This window comes from Streptopelia decaocto (assembly GCF_964273445.1).
Source record: "Streptopelia decaocto genome assembly, chromosome: 16".
Taxonomy (NCBI): Eukaryota; Metazoa; Chordata; class Aves; order Columbiformes; family Columbidae; genus Streptopelia; species Streptopelia decaocto.
The window spans coordinates 1,118,917-1,135,059 of NC_138671.1; the positions used below are offsets into that span (position 1 = coordinate 1,118,917).

The following is a 16,143-nucleotide window of genomic DNA, read 5'->3' on the forward strand; positions in this document are numbered from 1 at the left end:
CCCAGCACCTGCACCCCACCGGCAGCACCGGGCGCCCCTCTGTACCCATCACCCCACCGCAGCACCCCCAGCCGCGCTCTGCACCCTGCTTGCCCTCAGCTGCACCCCCAGACTCAGCAGCGCTGCCCCCAGAGCCCCGTGCACCCCAGCAGCGCCGTGTGCCCATCGCACCCCCATAGGTGACACCACGGATCCTATAGCTCATGCGCCAGCACGTGCATCCCACGGCCATCGGCACCCCGGCGGCACCCCCGCCTGCTCACACTCCTGCCAGCACCCAGAGACAGGCCGTGCCGCCGGCGCAGCGCGGTGCACCCCGCGGACAGCACCCCCATCCCGCACCCCGCGGACAGCACCCCCATCCCGCACCCTGCAGGCAGCACCCCGGCAGTGCCCGCCACCCGCAGCACCGCACAGCCAGCGCTGGGGCGCCCCAGAAGCTCTGCCTCAGCTCCAGCACTGCTGCACGCCCACGGCTGGTGCTGACATCCCATGGAGGGTGCTGTGCACCCCATGGACGGCACTGGGCCCGGGGACGGTGTCCTCCACAGACACCCCCTGGCTGCACTGCCCCACTCAGAGCGTGTCCGCCCAGCAGCCCCTGACCCCACTGGCCCGGGCCCTGCTTGTGCCCGAGCCCCCGTGGCCAGGGGGTGCCATGGGCTGCGCACCCCGTGTGCCGCGGGGGTGCCATGGGCACAGCTCACACCAGCGCACTGTGCCGCAGACCTGTGTGCCATGTGGGGGACTCTGCTCCACGCTGGGTGGCCATGTGTCACGTCAGGTAGCCATGCACGATGCCAGAGAGCCGCACGCCATGGCACAGACACGGACCTCGCAGCCCCAGCCCCACCGTGGCGCTCGGGCAGGTGGAGGTGGTGGCTCCGGCCTCGCCACCACCCGTGTCCGTGTGCGGAGCAGCGGCAGGAGCTCATGTCAACGGACGGATCCCCAGCGCTGCCAGGGGACAAAATGCCGCACGCTCAGGCCCTCCCCAGCCACCCCGGCACCGCCGGCGCCCGAGCCTGGGTGTGTGTCAAGGGGTGCTGGGTGCCAGGCGCTGGGGGGCCCTGTGCGGGTCCCTGCACAGCTCGGGGGGTCTCACGTCCCCACGGCAGCACCGAGCAGCCAGCCTGGCCCTGTGTCCCATGGGGCTGGTGGCCGGGTGGGCATTGTCACCTCGGGCGGGGCTCTGGCTCAGGGGGCTGTGCAGGTGACATCCCCCACCCCAGGGTGGGGGGGCCGGTGTGGGCAGCCCCGCCCGTGAGCCGGGACGCCCCGGGGCCACGGACACTTGGGGGCTCCCGGGCAGGACGCGGCAGGGGGACGAACGCGACGCTGCGGGGACGGATCCCGGGGGGCCGGGGCGGTGCCGGGTCCCTGCCCCGGCGCTTCCTCCTGCCCAAACAAGGCAGCCCCGGCGGCCGATGAGTAAGGGCGGGCAGGGCCGGGGCCGGGGTGTCCCCGCCGTGGGGGCGGGCGCAGGCAGCGCGTCCCGGCCGTATTAGGAGCGATCGGGCCGGTGGCAGCGGGACGCCCGGCCCCGACACCGCCCCGCGGGGACCTCGGGCCGGGCGGGGGGAGCGGGAGCAGGAGGAGGAGGAGGAGGAGGAGGAGGAAGGCGCCGCGCCCGGCCCGCCCCGCGGTGATGCGGGGTGTCCGTCCCCCCGCCCGCCTGTGCGCAGCCTCCGTCGCCGTGGTGACACAGCCACCGTCCCCTCCCGTCGCCGTGGTGACGGGCGGATGGGGTGATGGGGTGGGGTCCCCAGGGATCCAGCCGGACACCCCCCGCCACGACACCCCTCCCGACCCCGGCACCCCCTGTTCCCCACCTCAGCCCCACCCCGAACCCCAACCCCAAATCGCTGCCCTGACCCCCTGGGCTGCTGGGGTTCGGCTGAGCCCCCCCATACACCAGCCCCCCACCACGGCTGGGACCGCGGGAGGTGGGGAGTCCAGTCAGCCCAGGACCCCCCAGCCCTCCCGGGAAGGGTGTTGGATGGAAACCGGGGTGGGGCCACCCAGCCCCCCGAGGTGCCCGGGGGTGCCACGAGCTGTCGGGGCTCAGAAGCCGCCCCCCCGGGGAGCTGGGCTGGGGGTGGCACGGGGAGGGGTCCGGCTGTCCCCAGGCCCGGGGCTGTAAGGACGGATGCGCTGTGGGGCAGGGCCCGGCAGGGACCCGCCGTGGGAACCTGACCCCCCGGGGGGGCCGGCCCCTATAAATGCAGCTCCCGGCTGCTCTGCCGGGCAGGTGCTGGTGAGCGCCCACCGGGAGCCGGCACCGCCGCCCTGCCAGAGCCCGGGCCCCCGCCCCTGCAGGACCCTGACCCACTTATCCCCCCAGCCCGAAAGCCGACCCGTATCCGTTTCGGCAGGGGTCAGTTACACCGCGCCGGGCAGCGCAGCTGCGGCTCGAATAACACAGCGGCTGGGGGCCCGTGGCACCCCCGGTGCAGTAAGAGAGAGCCTGGCCATGAAAAAGTCATGAGGCAACCAATCCCCGGGACCTATTTTCGGGAACAATAACTGGGCGCCGCGCTGACACCGGAGCCGCCGCGCTGGGGAAAGGCGGCAGCGGGAGCCATGGCGGCCGGGCCTCGCTGCGGCTCCGCCGCACCGGCCGTGCACGGCCAGCGCAGGGGCTGGGACGGGGTGTCCGACGGCTTTGGGGTGCAGGCGGTGGTGCAGCCCCGTGTCAGCGCGGGCAGAGCCCGTCCCGCCTGTCTCCAGGCCCCTAAGGTGAACATGGGGGGGTCCCAGCTGGGCTGGGGGGAAGGTGCCTGCAGGGCAGGAGTGGGGACTGTCCCCTGCCGCCCTGTCCCCTCCTGTCCCCTCCCAAGGCAGCACATCCACACCACGCCATGAGCGTCAGGCGGTCTCAGCCCCGTGGCGATGGGGGGTCCCGGCCATTACCCCGGTGTGCCGGGGTGGGGGGGCGGCCGTGACCCCGATCCACAGCTGCAGGAGGGATTTGGGGCCGCAGGACAGATGGAGGCCAAGGGCCCCAAAGCAGGATAAAAGGTTTAAACTAATCGAAATGCCTGCCTAATTGGTAAGGCGCTTAGGGGCTGGCCGGGAGGCGGCGCGGCTGGAGGTGACCCACTGCTGAATCAGAGGGGCCGGTAACCTTAGCCCGCCGGGAACGGATACACCGCCCGCGCCCAGATCGGGTTCCCACCCAAGTTTTCCACCTGCGGCTCCGTGGAGAGCCGGGGCCGCGGTGCCCGAGGGTGCTGGTGCGGCCGCGCAGCCCGAGGAGCCGCGCGGGGCTGCCGCGGTGCCCCCTCACCCGGCATCTCGGTGAAAGCCCCGCTGGAGGTAACAGCCGCCCCGGTACCCGCCGCAATCTGGCCGGACTCTGTAATCCTACCTGCAGCTAATTAAACAGGCCGCGGCCCCCGGTGCCCCCCCGCTGCGCGGTGCCGTGCCGAGCCGTGCTGAGCTGCCCCGCGGTGCCAGTGCGGCAGCGGCGCCGGGGCAGGACAGACGTCCCCGTGGGCGCATCAGGCCGCCCCCGCCGCGACGCCCGGGCTCGGCAGGGCCGGGGAGCCCCCGCCGGCCCCCCGGGGGCCACCCCGCACCACTGGAAGATGCCAACGAATGGGATCCACCAGGTCCTGAAGATCCAGTTTGGGCTGATCAACTGCGAGAGCCGGTACCTGACGGCGGAGAGCTTTGGCTACAAAGTGAACGCCTCGGCGCCCAGCCTGAAGCGCAAGCAGATCTGGACGCTGGAGCAGGATGAAGCCGACAGCTCCGTCGTCTTCCTCAAGAGCCACCTGGGCCGGTACCTGGGCGCCGACAAGGACGGGAAGGTGCGGTGCGAGGCCGAGCAGCCGGGCCGGGACGAGCGCTTCAGCATCATCACGCAGTCGGACGGGCGCTGGGCGCTGCAGTCGGCCCCGCACCGGCGCTTCTTCGGGGGCCGGGAGGATCGTCTGTCCTGCTTCGCCCCCAGCGTGACGGAGGGCGAGCTCTGGACCGTGCACTTGGCCATGCACCCCCAGGCCAACCTGCTGAGCGTCAGCCGCCGCCGCTACGCCCACCTCAGCGCCCACGAGGACGAGATCGCCACCGACAGCAACCTGCCCTGGGGGGTGGACGCCCTCATCACCCTCTGCTTCCAGGACAAGAAGTACAGCCTGCGCACAGCCGACGAGCGCTACCTGCGCTGCGACGGCACGCTGGTGCCCGAGCCCGGCGCCCGCACCGGCTACACCCTCGAGTTCAAGGCCGGCAAGTTGGCTTTCAAGGACTGCGACGGCAAATACCTGGCGCCCACGGGACCCACCGGCACCCTCAAGTCCGGCCGCAGCTCCAAGCCGGGCAAAGATGAACTCTTCGACCTGGAGGAGAGTCACCCCCAGGTGGTCTTCACGGCGGCCAACGGCAGATACGTCTCCATCCGGCAGGGTAAGGGCTGCCTGTTCCTGCTGCCTGCTCCCTGCCTGCACCCCGCTGCCTGCTCCTCACCCACACCAAGAGCCCCCGTTGCTCCCCAGGGATCCCTGGGCATTGGCTCAGCCACAAGGGCCCTGTGAAAGCCCCCAGGACCCCTCCACCGGAGGAGACCCTACAATAACAACCAGTGGGAGGCTACAGCCAGCAGGGCCGGGGTGGGGGCAGCAGTGGGGCTCCGGGGCTGTGTTTGGGGGGTGTGTGCAGGGCTCTATGCAGCGCCCCTGGGTCTGTGCATTTGTGTGCAGGTTTGTGCACGGCCGACGCCGTGTGCACACGCGTGTGCACGGCTCCGTGCAGCCCCAATGTGTGCGCAGGTGTGTTGGTGCGGGTGGCTCCTCGGGGCTCGGCGAAGGGCTCCCTGGGTGCCGCGTGTGCCGGGCTCTGCGCAGGCTGGGGGGTACACGAGTGTGTTTGCACACGCAGCTCTGCCCGTGCCCCCAGCCCAGGGCAGGCAGGCGGGCCTGGCAGACGGCACCGCGGCCTCCAGCACCAGGGGGAGCCCCTGTGGCCGGGGCACGGTGGCTGCGCCTGCCCCCGGCTGCCCGGCCATCCCGCGGGCACCAGGAGCGCGGCTGCCCCTGTGCCAAGCGGCTTAGGGCCGGGTGACGGTGGTGGGCAGGCTATAAATAGGGGTTTGTGTGCCGCAGCGCTAACCAGATGGACGCGGCAGCAATCAGATTAATCAACCCAATTAGCACGATTGTTCACAGAAGGATTTGCCGCTGGCGGGGAGGGGCTGGGCGGGCGTAGCCGCGGCTCGTGGGCACACGTGGCAGTGCCGACGGCCGCTCCCTTCCACAGGCGTCAACGTCTCGGCGAACCAGGACGAGGAGCTGAACCACGAGACCTTCCAGCTCCAGATCGACCGCGACACCAACAAGTGCAGCCTCCACACCAACACTGGCAGCTTTTGGACCCTCGTGGCCCACGGGGGCATCCAGGCTGTGGCCACCGAAGCGTGAGTGTGGCTGTGCCGTGGCAGGGGCTCTGGGCGGGTGTGGGGGGACAGGTCACCCCGGCTGATGCTCTCCCTCTGCTGGCAGCGCCGCCAACACCATGTTTGACATCGAGTGGCGCGGGCGGCGGGTGGCCCTGCGCGCCAGCAACGGCCGCTATGTCTGCACCAAGCGGAACGGGCAGCTGGCGGCCGTCAGTGACGCCGTGGGTAAGTGCTGTGCTGGCTGGGGGGTCCCAGCATCGGTGCCCCCACCCCAGGGTGCTCAGGGCCGGGCTCCCACGCAGGAGAGGACGAGGAGTTCACTCTGAAGCTGATCAACCGCCCGATGCTGGTGCTGCGCGGCGAGCACGGCTTTGTCTGCTACCACCGCGGCTCCAACCTGCTCGACTCCAACCGCTCCGTCTACGACGTCTTTCACATCAGCTTCAGTGACGGCGCCTACCAGATCCGAGGTGGGTGATGGGGTGGGGGCTACCGGGATGGGGGGGCACTGAGGGTCCGGCTGGACCCCACTGATGGCCCCGGGGACTCTCCGCAGGCCAGGGGGGCAAGTTCTGGTACGTGGCGAGCAGCGGGTCGGTGTGCAGCGACGGGGAGCTCTCCGAGGATTTCTTCTTCGAGTTCCGGGAGCGGGGACGCGTCGCCATCAAAGCGAAGAACGGCCGGTACCTGCGCGGGGACCCGGCCGGCACCCTGCGCGCCGACAGCGAGTCGGTGCTGCGCGCCACGCTCTGGGAGTACTGACCCCCCGCGCCGGCCCCGCGCCCGCGCTGGCACCAGCTCGTCCCCGCAGGGGATGGCGGTGGGGCCGGCGGTGGCACCATCCATGGCAGCTGTGTCCCCGACCCACGGCATTAAAGTCACTCTGGATCACAGCGCCGTGTTCTCTGTCCCCTCTCCGTGAAGCCCCAGGGTCACCCCCCGGCCCCCTCTCTGTAACCCGGACAGCAGGTGCTGCCCCGCGGGAGCACCCACACCTGGCAAAGGGCTGGTCCTGCCCGGCCGCCCCGGCGCTGCCACCACACTGGGACAGGGACCCCCCGGTGCCGCAGGCAGAGCTGCCGGGCTGGGGATGCCCACCAGGGCCCCTCTGCCAGCCCGGGGGGCAGGACGGGTGCGGCCCCCAGGAGATGGAAAGGAGACGAGACAGGGACTGGCTGAACATGATTGTTTTCATGGCAGACAACAGATTTACAGACACTGGAGCGGTGCGGGGCCAAACCACACTGCACCGCCACGGAAATACGAGATCAGTTATAGAAACGACGGGGGAGCGGAAACCCCCTCCCCTGCCCAGCAGAAAACGGGGCTCCCCCGGGCACAGCACCCTGTTTGTCCTGATCCTGAGCGGCGGCACGGGGGGGGCACAGCCCGCCGCCGGGAGAGCACTAAACTACCACGGCAAGAACAATCCACAAGACAGCGCGGGCGCGGGGGCTGCCCGCCGGGCCGGGGGCCGCAGAGCCGGGCCGGGCCAGCCCAGGGGTCCCCGCTCTGCCGCCGCAGCCCCGCGACCCTCCGCTGCTGCCGACAACACGACCACGAAACACGCACACCCCCCCACCCGCAGCACCGCCACGGCTGCCCTGCTGCTCCTCCAGCCGGGGGGCTCTCCCGCTGCTGGCCACAGGCACCCACCCCGGCCGGCGGGGCTGGGACCCCCGGGACGCGCTGGCCACCCCCTCAGAGCAGAACCAGGCTGGGGTTGCGCAGCTGCTGGTAGATGTGCAGCAGCTTCTCCGCCGTGGCGGCCCCGTCCTCGCCGAGGGACGGCTGGTCCCGCAGGGTCTGCGCCTCCTTCAACAGCATCTGTGGGGGCACACGGGGGTGAGGGGCACACGTTGGGGTCCTGACGGCGTGTACCCCATGGGGAGGGCCCTGCTGCTCGGCTCACCTCGTGGTTGGCCTGGATCTGGCGCAGGTACTGCATGCGGAGGTCAGGGGGCCCCGAGCCCTGTGCCGCCTGCTCCAGCACCAGCGCCTGCGGGGAGCAGAGGGTTCTGCTGGGGGGGCAGCGGCAGCGCCAGCCCCGGGGAGCCACCCCCACCCCACCCCCACGGGAGCCAGGGCTCACCTGGCACCGCGCTGCCTGCCTCGCCACAGGCCTGGCACCGCGCTCGCTGGTGCCGAATCATCTCCGGGAAGGCTGCCAGCCCCCACGTGCCACAAGGGCCCCGCTCCCTTCAGCTGCCAAACTAACCGGGGCCTGTTCCCAGCGCCGGCGGCTGGCCCGAACACCGGAGCCAAGGCCGGGCACCGGGAAGGGAGTAGGGTCCATGATGGTCCCCCTCCCCAGCCCAGGCCATGCTGGGCTGACCTGCCACATGGCAGCGCCGCACAAACCCTCCCGGGGTGCCTGACTGTGTCCCCAGGCCTTGGCTCGCCCAGGGTCCCCTGTCCCCAGGGCCAGCGGCACAGCCCCGCGGCTCCGCGCGCACCTGGATGCGGCGGATGACGGCGTGGTGCATCCTGCACATGTCGGCCAGGGACGGGCTCTCCATCAGGATCTCCACGGCCTGGATGGGACCCGCTGGGCTCAGGTCGTTCATGGCCACCTGGGACAGGGAGCACAATGTCACCAAAACCATTGTGGGCAGGGGAGGGGGCACAGGCAGCCCCAGGACCCCTCCCCATCAGCACGGGGCTCCTCAAGAGCTCCTGTTCCTACTCCCTGCACCCCCAGTCCCTTCCCTCTCCAGCCCGGTACCGGCAAATGCAGCGGAGCCACTGCCAGCGCAGCTGGGCACATCAGAGCCCCTCCCCAGCCCGGCCGCGGTCATTTGCGCCCAGCCTGGCCCCGGTGGCCTTTGGGCCGTGGTGAGTCCCTGCCCGCTCCTGGCGGTACCAGGAGCGCAGCTGCGGTGTCCCCGGGGCTGTTGGGGGCGAGCAGTGGCTGTTCCCGGTGCCGTCCCGGAGGATTTAAGCCAGTAGGCTCTGCCCAAGGACAATTATCACTGCCACTAATCACACTGGTGACATTAGTGCTCTAGAGCCTGAACCAGCCCCGGCGCGGTGCCCGCTCACAGGCAGCCGGGCCCCTCGGCGCAGCGGCAGAGCTGGGCAGCAAGTTGGTGTTTTCCCTTTGTACTTAGAGGGGGATTTTTGCGTTGATGTGGGACAAGCTGCAGCAGATCAGATTTAGACCCCAATGCAGCCACGTCCTCCCCTCGCCCGGCAGAGCCAAACGCAGCCGGCCAAACCAGCAGGGAAAAACCCATTTCTTGGTGAGCCCAACACCAGGTCGGGGCACGGTGAGTACGTGAGGTTATCGCATCCCAGTGGGCACCCAGCGCCCAGGCATGAGCGAGGGGCTGCGGGAGGGAGCCGGCCCCACGGGATGCGGGGTGGGGAGTTTCCCCGCAGGGTGAACCCCCTCCTTGCCTCTCGGACGAGCAGCTGCACCTCCGCTCCGTCCGGCGCCGCGCCGCGCACCGCCGCCACCTCCCCGCTGCTCAGCGCCTCGGCCCCGGCGTTCTCGGCCAGCAGCCAGCGCAGCGTGGCACAGCTCAGCGGGACGTCTGGTGACAAAAGGAGAGAAAACGGAGCTGGTTATGCCGACAAACGCCATCCCCGTGCAAGGCAGAGCAATGCAGACGGAGGGGTGTAGGGCTGGTGCAGCCCCACGAGCCCAGGGGTGACGCTGGGGACGTTCCCCTCCCTGCTGAGACACGTTGAGTTCCGTCACGCAACCGCTGCCACGTCCACGTGCCGGTCCACAAGCAGACACGCGCGTGGGGTCACACAGCCCTCCTCACCCAAGGAAGGGGCTGCACGCGCGGGCTGTGACAGCGCCACCCCGGCCCCTCCCAGGACGGCCACAAGCTGGGACACGTGCATATCCCCAAGCAGATGCCCCGGGATGCTCCTCCCCAGGGACTCACCTGAGCTGGAGGTTTTCAGGGCGTTTTTCAGCAGCTCCGAGGACACCCTGATGGACGCTGCCGAGGGGGGCAGCTTTCCCTCTCCCGGGGTGGGGGGCAGCTCCACGGTTTTCACCCCCTCGGGCTCAGTCTGTTCCCGGGACACCTCCAGGAAGGTCTCCACAGGGTCTGGGGGAGCAGGGGGAGCAGCGGCTAGTGGGGACGCATCCAGCCCAGGGGGACTGCTCTCGAAACGGAGGCACTGGAGCATGTCAATGGTGCATTCGCTGAGCGGGAGGCAGATCCCCTCTCTGTCCGGGGAGAGGATGGGCGAGTCGTCCGGCAGGAGATCGTCCAGCGCCTCGGGGGAGTCGGAGCCGCTGCCCAAAATATCCCGTAAACTGTAGTAGAGGGCACAGGAGATGGTCAGGGGCAGGTCCAGCTTGGTGGCGGCAGTGGAACCCAGGGGCAGCGTCAGCTCCCGCTTGTTCCCGGGAAGGAGCTGCTCGATGGGGAAGGTGAAGGTGGTGGCCGAATCCACAGAGTCCTCCTCTAAGGCACAGGGGCTGGCCAGGAGCTGCACGCAGAGGGTCCAGCCCTGCTCCAGGCTGTACTCGCTGCAGTTCTCCAGCAGGCAGGAGATGGTGACGCTGTCGCGGAGCAGAAGGCAGCTCCAGTTGGCGGTGACGGTGCAGGCGATGGGCTTCTGCCCTTCCTGGCTGGAGAGCAGAGCCGCGCTCACGTTCATCACCTGGTTCAGGCTGGCCAGCGCCCGGTTCTTCTGGTCCACCGCCTTCTTCAGGAAGGAAACTCTGCAAGGACAAAGTGTTGGTGCTGAAACCACGGGAGTGACGGTGACCGGGACGATGGGTCAGCGACAGGAGCCGGTGCCAAAGGCACAGCGGGTGCTGAGCTGCTGCGGCAGCCGAGCCGAGTGGCACCTGGCAGGAGCTCGAACCACCCCGGGAGTGCCCGGCTCTGTCTCCGGGCAGGCAGCACTCGCGCTGCCCACGAACCCCACGGGCTGAGCTGACCCCGAGGAGCAGCTCCAGCCTGCCAGATCCTGGGAATGCCCCCGAAAGGAACAGGGGGCTCGTCTGTGTCCCCTCCCTACACACAGATGGCCGCACGTGCCTGCCCTGCCCCTGCCCACTGACTTGGCAAGCGCGGCAGCGCCTGGCACCCAGCTCCCCAGCCCCGGCTGCCTGCACCAGCCTGCCCGCGGCCAGCGGGGCTGCCCTGGAACACCACAGGCTGTTTCAAAAAGATGGACCCAATTTGAAATCACTTGTATCTCTGCAACCATGAACCACCCACGAATGAAGCTCATGCAATCCGTATGGCAGGTGGAGGGAACTTAGAAGGTTACTAAAACCTGATAACTCATTAAACCATTTGTAAGTTTTTAGGTAACATGTTGGGTCCATCTTTTTGCAACACCCTGTAATTTTACCCTGTTGAGGTCAGGGGGTCCCAGCCAGGCCCCTGCACTCCACGAGGAGCCGTCACTACCGGAGCCCCCCTGGCCGATGCACCAGCACCCAGCGCGGTTCAGCAGAGCCCGCAGCACGCAGGCGGAGAGGAGGAGCGCGCGGCGCCGGGCTTTACCTCTCGGAGGTGTTGCCGATCCCGGAGAGCAACTGCTTAATCCTGCGACCGACCTCGGCGGGGGTCAGCCCCACGTCGGAGTCCTCGGGGCTGCACAAGCCGCAGCTCATGAGCCGGCCCTTGGCCGACAGGGCCAGCAGCTCCGATTCACCTGCAGGCAGAGACGCGGCAGGTCAGGCAGGGACGGGCAGCGCGGGGGGGCTGGAGAGGCAGCCGGGGCCTCCCCGATGGCTGGGGAGTGGATGCGGGGGGACAGGGGGCACAAGATGGCACTGCCTGCCCCAGGACATCGGTATCACCGCAGTCTGTAGGGGGTGAATGATGGAGACAGGACAGGGACACGACAGGACGCCCACCTCACACGCAGCTCCCCGGGCAGGGAAATGTCCCCCCGACATGTTCTGCCCCACGGCTCCTGCCGGCCCCCCATCCCGGCCATGCTCCCTGGGCTGCCGTCCCCAAGCCAAGGCCACCAGCAGCTGGGGGAGGCTCGGGGGAGCCGCGGCGCCGCGGGAGCCAGCGCTGCCATGCAGGGTCCCGCAGCGGGACGCATGCAGCTCCGCGGGCAGGGCTGCCTGCCGTTCCCTCGCTGGGTGCCCTGGGGCCTCCCCTCACTCCCCTGCCTGTGCTGCCCCCTCTGCTCCACGCCAGGGGCTCGGGGATGCGCTATCTCCCCCCTCCCCAGGCCGTGTGCTCCCTCCACTCCCGAGGGTCCTGCGCCTCGCAGGCTGCCCTGGCTGACGCGGAGAGGTGGCACCCGAGCGCAGGGCGCGCAGGCTCGAGCAGGAGCCCCCGGACCAGACAGCGACACGGTTGAACCCCCTTTCTGGAGGGAGCCTCATCCCAGCTCGCTCGGGGCTCCCTGCGAACTGCCCCCCCAGGCAGGGCTGGCACGAGTGTCCCCCGAGCCTGCGCGGAGCGGCCGGTGACGCCGAGCAGGGGAACGGTGAGCGGGAGGGCAGAGCCGGAGCTGCGAGCGCGCCTGCGGTCAGCCCGAGTCGGCATGCGGGACAGAAACGACTTACAAAACCGAGGGGAGCCAACAAGAAGGGACGAGGACGGAGCCCAGTCTGGACCGTACGGAGGGGTGGAGACGGAGGGGCCAGAACGCGCAGCTGTCCTGCCCCGCTCCACCCCACGGCCCCGCGCACACCCCGCTGCTGGCAGTACCTTCTGACGCCCGAGACGACAAGGAAAGAGCCACAACGCTACAGATACTTAAACTGGCCGGAGACAGGACGGGGGGCAGGACGCCGGTGCAGCTCTCCGCGTCCTCAGGGTCGGAGGAATCACCGCCCCGGTCCAGGTCGACGGCGGAGATGTCCGAGTGCGTGCTGTAGTACATGCGGCTGCCGCTGCCGCAGGCGGCGCAGAGAACGGGCCCGCGCAGGTAGTACTCCCTGAGCTCCGGCACCGTCGCCTCGTCCCGCTGATCCGCCTTGACAGCCACCATCTTCCCATAGTGGCCCACAGCCACCACGCAGTCACAGCCAGCCTCCCCAAAGAGCTGCTCGTCCTCGGCGTCCTCCACCGCCCTCTGCTCCGTCCTCAAGGCGCCAATGAAGACGATGGGCTCTTCCAAATGGTGGAGGATCTTCACGGGGGAGTCTTGGTTCGAAATGTCATGGCAGCCGTCAACAGCCGGGGAAGAGCTGAGTGCCTTGAGCGGCACGGAGCAGAGCTGGCCGTCCGGGAAGCCGCAGAGGATCATTGGGGACTCCAGCATGGCCACGTCGATTCCGAAGAGCAGGCTGAAGAGGGGCTCCTCCAGCACGAAGCCCCCCGAGCACCACGGCCCCTCCCCAGAGCCCGCGGTGCCCGGGGAGGACGCGCAGCACAGGACGGGCAGGAAGCTGGAGGGGGGAGCGTCCCCCTGGTCCCCGGGCACAGGGCCGGGGCAGAAACCGACCTCGCTGACCTGCCGGTACAGGGAACCCTCCTGCTCGGGGCGCGGGAGCTCGTGCAGCTTCATCCACCACTTGCCGTCAGCCTGGGACAGGGTGATGACGAAGTTGTTGAGGAGCGTGAACATGCAGAGGCTGGAGTCGGGGAAGACGCAGGCGTCTGCCTCCACGGGCAAGACGCCGGACGGGCAGTTGGTTTCTTGGCCATCGCCATCTGTCTGCTCCGTTAACCTGCAAGCGAACAGGGACGAGCGCTCAGCCAAGTCGTGGGGTGAAGCCAGCGTGGCCCTTGGCCGCCCTCGGAAACGAGCTCCCCGCAGCATCTGCTGCAAGAGCAGCGACCGGAGAGAGCCAGAGCATCCCCCGGACTGCAGGGCTAACGGCGCGGGGCTGGCTCACGTCCCTAGGGGTGACAGCCACCTCACCTGCTCTGCTGCTCCAGAGAGACGCAGTAAATGCCGCTGTGGGCGCAGAGGATGTAAAGCTGCCGGGGCTGGGGCAGCAGCTCCACGTGCCACACCTGCTCAGGGCATTGGTACACGGCCTGGGGGGAAAGCAGAAAGAAACGTCACCTTCTGATGGCACTGGGGGTAGGGACAGGGCTGCTGAGCCCCAAGCCAGGTAAAGGAAGAACCCAGTCGCTGGGCAACGCTCTCTCTCGGGCAACTCCAGCGCAGCTGCAAAGTAAACCAGTTATTTTCCTGTAAACACGGATTACAAGCAGTTTCCATCGATACAGCCGTGCCCGGGCTCGCGGACCCGGCTGTCCCGCGCGGGGTCGGAGCGGCGCTGGGGGGAGAACGCGGCTCCCGCTCCCGGGGGGAGGCAAACAGCCAGCAGAGCCGCTGCGTGATCCACTTTCCCGAGAAGGAGAACAGCGTGGGAGGCAAATGCTGATGTTACAGCGACGGCTTTCTTAGAAATGATAATAAGAGCAAATTAAAAAAAGCAGCTGGGTAGAACTCCACGCGACGGCCGCTGTTAGTCACACGAAGACAACAGCAAAACCCTTTGTCAGTGAGAAATGGAAGAACCTTTGTGGTTTAACTGAACATTTGTCTCACAGGTTTAGGAGAGAGGCCAGACGGCAGCGCCTCGGAGGGGCCTCAGGGCTGGGTCGGGGGTCTGGTGCTGCTCGGCGCGTTCCTTCGGGGACAGGGGACCCCACAAAAGACTCTGGCCCCAGACTGGGCGACCAGCGCCGCGGCTGGTGTCCCGGCACCCTCGCCCTGTCCTGGGACAGCAGCCCCACGGGGCAGCGGCCCCAGAGCCCCCCCAGCCCGCTCACCTTCAGCACCTTCCCCTCCTGGTCGTAGACGTAGACGAACTCGCTGCCGTTGGAGAGGTAGATCTGGTTCTCGTGGCACAGCACGCGGGGCTTGCCCGCCACCAGCCCCCCCACCGGGCAGCAGAAGCCGGCCAGGTAATCCACGCGGGGCCCCACCTGCGCCATGGTGCGGGGCCGCGCTGAGCCTGGGGCGGGGACACGGGACACGGTCAGCGCGGGGACACGGGACACGGTCAGCGCGGGGACACGGACACGGTCAGCGCGGGGACACGGGACACGGTCAGCGCGGGGACACGGGGACACGGTCAGCGCGGGGACACGGGGCAGCGTGGGGACACGGGACACGGGCAGCGCGGGGACACGGGCAGCGTGGGGTGGGATGGGATGGGGGCAGTGCTGGGGGGCTGCCCGTGCTCCAGCAGGCACTGGGTAAGAAGGGTTGGGGTCCCCCCCGAGCACCTCGGTACGAGCTGAGCCCGGCCCCCCCCGCGCCACCGACAGCCCCGGGGGAGCGGGACCCCGCCCCACCGCCCCCGAACCCCGCCCGGGCCCCACAGCCCCCACGGCGCAGGCCCAGCCCCCCCAGCATCATCCCCGGTCCCCAGTTCCCCAGCCCAGGCCCCCCCAGACTCAGCCCCTCGGCCCCCCCCGTACCCCGAGCCCCCTCCCCATCCCGCCCCCCCTCCCATCGCCCCCCGGTGGGGCCGCCAGTACCGGGCGGGGGGCGCGGGCGGCTCCGCTTTACGGCTGCGCGGCGGCCGCCGCAATGGGCGGAGGAGTTTGCGACAGGCCGTAAAGCCGCGATGGGCGGCCCTGTTACCGGGTGGGGGCGGCGCCCCCGGGGCCGGTACCGGTACCGGGGTGGGGGGACAGAGAGGAGCGAGGCGACACTGGCAGCAGCGGCTTTATTGCTGGTGAGGGCGGCCGGGTTGGGCCCGCCCAGGGTGCAAAGATCCGCCCCACGGCCGCCCCCCGGTGTCCGGGCTGCGGGCACGGCCGGGACGGACCGGACGGACCCGAGCCGTCCCGCACCGGGCCGGGCTGCGCGCCCCGCGCCGCTAGAGCGGGCGGCGGGGGGGCGGCGGGGGCGGCCCCCGGCGGCGCGGGGCGGGCCCGGGGCCGCGCGCCCGGCCCAGCTGCTCCACGGAAGCCTCGACCTCGGCGAAGCGGCCGGAGAGCCGGCCCAGCTGCTCCTTGAGCGCGCTGAACTCCCGGTACAGCCCGTCCAGCGCCCCCGACAGCGCCCGGATCCTGCGGGGAGCGGGTGAGGGCCGGCGCCCCAGAGCCGGGAGCCCCGGGAGCCCCGGCCCTGCCCCCCACCTGCCGTAGTCGGGCAGCACCGTCTGCGGGTGGAACAGCAGCAGGTTCCGCAGCTGGGACGTGATGGCGAACTTCCAGTTGTCCAGCACCAGCGTCAGGTTGGCGCAGCCCTTGGGTGTCCCCCGCTCGGCTGCGGCACCGAGGGCACGGGCTGGGGGGACAGGACCCCCAGACGGGCGGGACCCGCAGCACCTCCCGCCCCCGCCTCGGGCAGGGCAGCCCCAGCCCTGCCCGCACCCCAGCGCCCGCAGCCCCTGCCGGCGCCGGGGATGTCACCGTTACCGGCTGCTCCGTCGTCCCACGCCGCCGGCCGCTGCCTCAGCTTGGTGGCACAGCCCAGAGCTGCCAGGAGCAGGAGGGGGAGAAGCCGTGACATGGCGCTGCCAGGGGACAGCGTGGTGAGAACGGCCCCAGTGGGGGAGCTGAGGCACCGTGTCCCCACGGCCCCGGCACTGGGACCCCAAGAGGCGTCGTGTTCCAGAGGGCCGGGCTGGGCACGTGGCACTTGGCACCATCCCCACCTTCCTGCCACCCACCCAAGCGCGGTCCCGCCGGTGCGGACACGGCAGCCGCTCGCCGGCTCCCCGGCTCAGCTCCCCCGGCTCTGGCTCCGCGCGGCTCCTGCCGTCCCTTTTGAAGGCGCTGGGCTGGCGTGGGGCCCGGCTGCACATGGCTGAGCGCTGATTGCAAACAGACCGTCTGCGGGAGCCGCAGTCAGGGGACAGGGTGCTGAGTGCCCGGGGC

At 70.0% G+C, this 16,143-nt stretch overlaps 3 protein-coding genes across 4 annotated transcripts; 1 reads left to right on the forward strand and 2 right to left on the reverse strand.

Moving 5' to 3' along the window:
* Positions 1–3,590: 3,590 nt before the first annotated feature.
* FSCN2 (fascin actin-bundling protein 2, retinal) lies at positions 3,591–6,163 on the forward strand (the record flags this gene model as incomplete). Its single annotated transcript, XM_082067003.1, has 5 exons — positions 3,591–4,413; positions 5,263–5,419; positions 5,505–5,626; positions 5,704–5,871; positions 5,958–6,163. The coding sequence occupies 5 exons, from the start codon at positions 3,591–3,593 to the stop codon at positions 6,161–6,163; spliced, it is 1,476 nt and encodes a 491-aa protein (XP_081923129.1).
* Positions 6,164–6,573: 410 nt separating this feature from the next.
* FAAP100 (FA core complex associated protein 100) lies at positions 6,574–14,841 on the reverse strand. The gene is made up of 10 exons (XM_082067403.1): positions 14,794–14,841; positions 14,080–14,264; positions 13,217–13,335; positions 12,058–13,022; positions 10,888–11,038; positions 9,301–10,091; positions 8,801–8,937; positions 7,858–7,974; positions 7,314–7,400; positions 6,574–7,228 (listed from the first exon to the last, which is right to left on the reverse strand). Exons 2-10 carry the CDS (start codon positions 14,242–14,244, stop codon positions 7,103–7,105), a joined length of 2,658 nt encoding a protein of 885 aa, XP_081923529.1. The 5' UTR covers positions 14,245–14,264; positions 14,794–14,841; the 3' UTR covers positions 6,574–7,102.
* Positions 14,842–14,874: 33 nt separating this feature from the next.
* On the reverse strand, positions 14,875–16,054 carry LOC309447103 (uncharacterized protein). 2 transcript variants are annotated; one of them, XM_082067405.1, is made up of 3 exons: positions 15,936–16,054; positions 15,682–15,779; positions 14,875–15,529 (listed from the first exon to the last, which is right to left on the reverse strand). In XM_082067405.1, the coding sequence occupies exons 2-3, from the start codon at positions 15,773–15,775 to the stop codon at positions 15,138–15,140; spliced, it is 486 nt and encodes a 161-aa protein (XP_081923531.1). In that variant the 5' UTR covers positions 15,776–15,779; positions 15,936–16,054; the 3' UTR covers positions 14,875–15,137. The 2 variants fall into 2 exon arrangements, with proteins under 2 accessions (XP_081923531.1, XP_081923532.1); XM_082067406.1 differs by lacking the exon at positions 15,936–16,054 and having other exon boundaries at positions 14,875–15,330; positions 15,400–15,529; positions 15,682–15,922.
* Positions 16,055–16,143: the final 89 nt, after the last annotated feature.

Bases quoted from the DNA above. Each gene is read 5' to 3' on its own strand.
- FAAP100 (XM_082067403.1), bottom strand. From the start codon at position 14,244: ATGGCGCAGGTGGGGCCCCGCGTGGATTACCTGGCCGGCTTCTGCTGC. The intron at 8,938-9,300 runs GTGAGTCCCTGG...TTTTGTCACCAG, and splicing joins CCTGAAAACCTCCAGCTCAG to ACGTCCCGCTGAGCTGTGCC. The intron at 7,975-8,800 runs GCAAGGAGGGGG...TCCCTGTCCCAG, and splicing joins TGCAGCTGCTCGTCCGAGAG to GTGGCCATGAACGACCTGAG.
- LOC309447103 (XM_082067405.1), bottom strand. From the start codon at position 15,775: ATGTCACGGCTTCTCCCCCTCCTGCTCCTGGCAGCTCTGGGCTGTGCC. The intron at 15,530-15,681 runs GTAACGGTGACA...TCGGTGCCGCAG, and splicing joins GTGGGACGACGGAGCAGCCG to CCGAGCGGGGGACACCCAAG.